The following is a 6,000-nucleotide window of genomic DNA, read 5'->3' as shown; positions in this document are numbered from 1 at the left end:
TGAGATTTACAGCCCTTATTTATTTCTGTATTCATTCAATCATTTGATTTATATTCTGCCCCATTAATGCAAGCATTAAGATTAAAACTAACAAACCCTCAATACCCCACAATAACAAACAAAATACATTCAAAAACAATATGGCAACAATACAATAATACAAAGGACAATAATTAAATAATTACTATGAATAGCCCTATAAAAATGTAGCATTACATTTGTTTTTGACAGCATCCCAGAGATTCAGTTACTATGTTGTTGTTTAGTCGTTAAGTTGTGTTTGACTCTTTGTGACCCCATGGACCAGAGCACGCCAGGCCCTCTACAACAGGTCCTTCTGTCTTCCACTGCAGTTAATATAGGCAATTTTAAATAATTCAGTCTTTACCATCTTTCTAAACATAAGGAGGGAAATTAAAAATAGAGGTTTACTTACACACATAGACAAACAGGAGGCTGGGGGTGAAGTAGGAGAGAGAGTAACAGAGCTGGTGCTGAAACTGACCAGAGACGAGATCAGGATTTCTAAGCCTCTGAAGGAGAGGGTTAGGGAGACAGAAGGAGAGGAAGCAGGGAATCCCAAACTGGGCCTGAAACTGACCATTGATATTGACTAGAAGGGTACTTCTAGGCTTGGGAAGGAGGGAGACACACATCTACATATAGGAAGTGAAGAAGGAGAGGGAGCAGGAAAGGCATACCAGTGAATGACAAACCCCACAAAAATAATTTACGCTGATAGAGGCATTCACTTATGCTAAATTGATTCAAAATTAATCAAATTCACAAGCGAATTAAAATAAATAGCCCTCTTGAAACCCAGTAAAATGCCTTACTTTCCAACCAAATACATTTCACAGGCCAAAAAAGCTGCACTTCCTTGTGTGTTGTGTGTACCTTTCTTTAAATTGATTTCAAACATGCTAAACTTGATTCAAATGCAGTTCTCCCCCCCCCCCTGCATGTAACCACATTATTGAAGTAAATATTTCTGCCTATGAGATATGAAAATAGCAACATTATGTTAGTCTGAAACCCCACTGAAGTGAATGGCATGAACTTCTAAAAATGCATAGGACTGCACGGAAGGTGCTTTTCACTGTCAGGCCAGATTTATGCATAAGTAATGTATGGCCTGCCCATGGAGTTTTCTTGGCAAAGATACTCGAGTGGCTTGCCAGTTCCTGCTCCAGGTGGATCGCATTTAGTCAGAACTCACTATGACCTGTCTGTCTTGAGTGTCCCTGCATGGCATAGCCTATAGCTTCTCTGAATTACTCAAGCCCCTTCACCACGACAAGGCAGCAATCCGTGAAGGGGCTCATTTCACGTGTGAAATGCACTCATTTCACATGCTAGCAAGGTTATACTCAAAATCTTCCAAGGCAGGCTTCAGCAGTATGTGGACCGAGAATTCCCAGAAGTACAAGCTGGATTTCAAAGGGGCAGAGGAACTAGAGACCAAATTGCTAACATGCGCTGGATTATGGAGAAAGCCACAAAGTTCCAGAACATCTGCTTCTGTTTTATTGACTATACAAAAGCCATTGACTCTGTGGACCACAGCAAACTATGGCAAGTTCTTAAAGAAATGGGAGTGCCTGATCACCTTATCTATCTCCTGAGAAATCTCTATGTGGAACAGGAAGCAAGAGTTAGAACTGGATATGGAACAACGGATTGGTTCAAAATTGGGAAAGAAGTACGACAAGGCTGTATATTGTCTCCCTGCTTATTTAACTGATATGTAGAATACATCATGCGAAAGGCAGATCTGGAGGAATCCCAAGTCGGAATTAAGATTGCTGGAAGAAATATCAACAGTCTCAGATATGCAGATGATACCATTCTGATGGCAGAAAATGAGGAGGAATTAAAGAACCTTTTAATGAAGTTGAAAGAGAGGAGGATAAAAAGTGGTCTGAAGCTCAACATCCAAAAAACTAAGATCCCATCTGGTCCCAACCTCTGGTCCCATCACCTCCTGGCAAATAGAAGGGGGATATGGAGGCGGTGACAGATTTTATTTCTTGGGCTCCATGATCACTGCAGATGGTGACAGCAGCCACAAAATTAAAAGACGCCTGCTTCTTGGGAGGAAAGTGATGACAAACCTAGATACTGTAGCATCTTAAAAAGCATCTCATGAGAAGAGAAGACTCCCTGGAAAAGACCCTGATGTTGGGGAAATGTGAAGGCAAGAGGAGAAGGGGACAACAGAGAATGAGATGACAGTGTCATCAAAGCTACCAACATGAATTTGACCCAACTCCGGGAGGCAGGGGAAGACAGGAGGGCTTGGTGTGCTCTGGTCCATGGGGTCACGAAGGGTTGGACATGACTTAACAACTAAACAATAATGTATGGCCTCATAGATTGTTGGCTTGCACCTGGAATCATTATTCACTTGTTGGCCTTGCTAGCTGCGGTTGATGTGAGTTACAAACCAGCAATATTGAGAGGGGGTGGGGCAAAATATTCTCCAATACTGTACAAGCTTACTGAGATGAGTAAAGGCTACTTCCTAAAGCTGCAATCCTAGAATTCTTGGCTCTGGTAAGTCCTGCTTACTACAACAGGGACTTCCGGTTGTACTTGTCAATCAGGTGTTGAGAACCTGTGACCCCTCAAACCTGGGAGAATCTCGATTACTGGGTGAGTAAATTTTGCAAGGACCTCAGCCCAGAAGTCACTCCATCTTCAGCTCCTGTAGGAGCACTAGTCCCATCACTCCCAATTATTGCTCATGTTGGCCAGGACTGACGAGAGCTGAAATCCAACTTCTGAAAGGCCACCCTTTCTTCAGCTTTGATAGATAAGGTTGCCCTTTTAAAGGCTCCTTCACCACCACAGAATGTCCTCACTAAGGAGTGTCTCTCATCGACCCTCAGTGAAGATGTATTTCTCAGTGAGCACCCCGGGGTCGTCTGAGACATATGAGCACTTGTGGCTAACTCCAGGCACAGGTGTCAGGATGTGGAATACGTTTTCTCTCCTCCAGACAGAAGTCTCACGCAAGGAGCACAGAATAAGCGAGGCCGAAAAACCTCTCCTGTCTTGCAAGCCAAGTCGACGGCCCGCCCGCCTGCCTGCCTGCCTGCTTGGAGAAATGCCCCGAGCAGGGTCCCTCAGACCTGGCATTCAAAGAAATGACTCGCTGGGGAGCGAAGCAGGATGGCCGAGGGGGGTAGGGGTGCGGGTGGGCGGGCGTGAGTTTCGGGATGGAAGCTGGGACTGACATTTCCCTGGACAGCAGTTTGGGGGGAGGTGCGAGGAAGAGGAGGAGGAGGAAGCAGGCGTGCAGGAACACCTCCCTCCCTCCCCTGCTCCTTTCCACTCCGCGCTGGTGGTGGCTGCGGGGGGGGGGAGGAGGCGAAGGCGAGGGAGGAATGGCGCTGCGCGAGCATCTCCCAAGACTCAAGGTGCCGGCAGAGAAGCAGTAGCTGGAGGCGGGAGGGGAAAAGGCGGCGTGAGAGCTGCCGGAAGAGCCGGGAAAGGGGCAGCTTGGTGCCTGTTCCGAGCGGCGGCAGCGACAAAGCGGCGGCGGCGGCGGCGGCGGCAGCCTCCGCCCGTCTCCGTTTCCCCGCGGCCGAGGAGGTGGAAAGCGTCGCTCGCTTCGCCTCAGTGCCGCCGCTGTGGCGACGGCGGCGGCAGGCTTTGGGGCGGGCGGGTTAGGAGCCGAGCGTGGCGCCCTGCAGGAGGAGTGGGCGGGCTGCGCTGGGCCGGTGTGTGCCCGGCACGCGCAAAAGGAGGACCTGCTCCGCCGCCGCTGCCGCTAGTGCCGCCTGGATGCCAGAGGCTCCTCAGGAGCCGGCGGCCGACGGCACTCAGCAGCAGCTGGCGGGAGGAGGAGGAGGAGGAGGAGGAGGAAGAGGAGGAGGAAAAGCGGAGGAAGAAGAAGAGGAAGAAGAGGAGGAGGACGGGGACAGGGACCATCCCGAGCACGGAGCGGGGACGGCCTCATCAGCTCGCCTTGGCCATGGCCTCCAACTTTAATGATATCGTCAAGCAAGGCTATGTGAAAATCCGCAGCAGGAAGCTCGGGGTGAGTGAGTGAGTGCGCGAGCGAGCGAGCGAGCAAAGGCGCGCGCTTTGTTTCCCGCTTTTCCTCCGCTTGCCTGTCGTAGCCGCGGCTGGGCAGCAGGGCTGGAGGCGGCGGCCGCCGTCGCTGGTGGGCTGGGAGGGTCGGCGGCCGGTCCGCCAGTCGCCGCCGCCGCCGCCCTGAGCAGCCTCCTCGCGCGCCCCTGGCCAGGCTCGGCCCTGGGAACGTGGCGCGGGTCAAGCGGGCGGGCGGACGGGCGGTTGTGGCGCTCGCCTTGCCTCGCCGCCGCTGGCCTCAGAGGCGCCGCCGCCGCCGCCGGGGTTGCGGCTGGAAGAGGCGGCGGCAAAGGGTGCTGAGGCTCCTCTGGACTTCGGCTCGCCTTCCGTGTCTTTGGAGGGGAGGGTCTGACCGCCCGCCCGCCCGGCTGACGAGGTGGAAGCGCTGCGTTGGCATCGCGCTCCTGGCGAGGCACGCGCTCCCTTTCCGCCCTGAGCGACGTGGAAGCCCCACGGATTTCAGTGGGACCGGCTCCCTGTGATGTGTGTAGCCCGTTTTTGCGATTCGGAAGAACGGCCACAGCCCACAACGTGGTCGCATAAACTTGCAGGGACCGGGTGACAGGATTCCCCCGCCCCCGTTATTTGGCTGCAATCCTGAACGTCTTATTAGGGGAGTAAAGTCTATTGGATACCGTGATTCGCTCCCTGTGAGAGAAGCAAGTCCCACTTCTCCCAGGAATAAGAAAGGAATCTTCCCTTTACGCACCTTCCCCAAACGCCTACTGTTCCATTCGGAAGCTACTAACAGGTTGCAGTGTCATAGGTCGGAGCACGGTGTAAACTTTGCACAGATACATCTCCTACCCCCCCCCAATTCTTATGCACAGATTGTCAGAAGAAAAAAGGTTGAAAGCAACACTGTTTGAAGAGGAAACTCTGAAGATGCGGAGATCAGTGCAAAGGAGGGATAGGAAACTGTACAATAATAGCTCCTGGGTGGGGCAGCCATGGGGAAACAGTGGAAAGGCAGTGGGGAAGGATGCTTTGGTTCATCTTCAGTGGTGGGGAAGGATACAGACAGAATGCTAGGCGAGGGAGTGTTGGACAGATGGATGGGAGAATTGTCAGGCTAATTGCATCTGCTGCTGCCCCCTGCCTCTCTGTGTGGATTGAAAGGTTGCCGGGCTGGCAGAGACAAGGTCTGTTGGAAAGGTGTATGAGAGAGGTGGGATGAGTCCTGAAAAAGGGCATATGCAACGTGTGACACTCCCATTTACTTCAGAAATGTTGCTGCGGTCTCCGCAGGGATCAGGATTTAATGGAAACTTGTTGACCAAGATGCTTGCCTGGCTATTCGTATCCAAATGTTTGTTTTAGGTATGCAAGTGATTGCCATATTTGTTGACTTTGTTAACAATAAGCAGGGCTTTTCTCTCTCTCTCTCTCTTTTTTTAAATGAGACTGCTTCCTAGGGAAGTTTTCCAAGGGAATGAGATTTGTTTGAAAATGAATTTGAAAAAGAAGGTGATACAGAGCCTATTGACTGCCAGCATGAAAGCAAGTCTGGAAAAGAAAACACATAATAGATCTCTGAAGTAAGCTTTAATCAGATTTACAACAAGAGAACAACCTCCTGAGGCTTAATATGCTTGTGTCTGGATAGCTCTAGCCTTGAACCATAGAATGAGGGCATTAGCCAATGCTGGAAAGAAAAAAACAGTTAAAATCCAGGAAAGGTGGTTGTACTTGGGAAGTGGCATGTAAGAGTGTAAAAATCTGTTTCTGGTTGTGAGTCGGACTATACAAGGACTTGGTGCTCTACCACATGCAAAGAAGTTCCCTCTTTGTTCCTTTTGAGTGGTTCTGAGGATGATGCATTGCACACAAGTGACATGATTGTGTTTTATCATTCTTTGCTTGGGGAGGGCACACATTGCCAATTGGGCAATGCATGTTAAA

At 50.4% G+C, this 6,000-nt stretch overlaps 1 protein-coding gene across 1 annotated transcript in view; it reads left to right on the top strand.

The window, feature by feature from the left end:
- Positions 1-3,274: 3,274 nt before the first annotated feature.
- DOK6 (docking protein 6) overlaps positions 3,275-6,000 on the top strand; it is a 264,561-nt gene continuing 261,835 nt past the window's right edge. Inside the window, exon 1 of the mRNA XM_020796646.3 lies at positions 3,275-4,045. Coding sequence (XP_020652305.1) covers positions 3,980-4,045 — 66 coding nt within the window. The 5' untranslated portion in view covers positions 3,275-3,979. The remainder of the gene's footprint in view (positions 4,046-6,000) is intronic.

Source organism: Pogona vitticeps, chromosome 4, assembly GCF_051106095.1.
Source record: "Pogona vitticeps strain Pit_001003342236 chromosome 4, PviZW2.1, whole genome shotgun sequence".
Lineage (NCBI taxonomy): Eukaryota > Metazoa > Chordata > Lepidosauria > Squamata > Agamidae > Pogona > Pogona vitticeps.
This window is presented reverse-complemented; position numbering and strand designations above follow the sequence as displayed.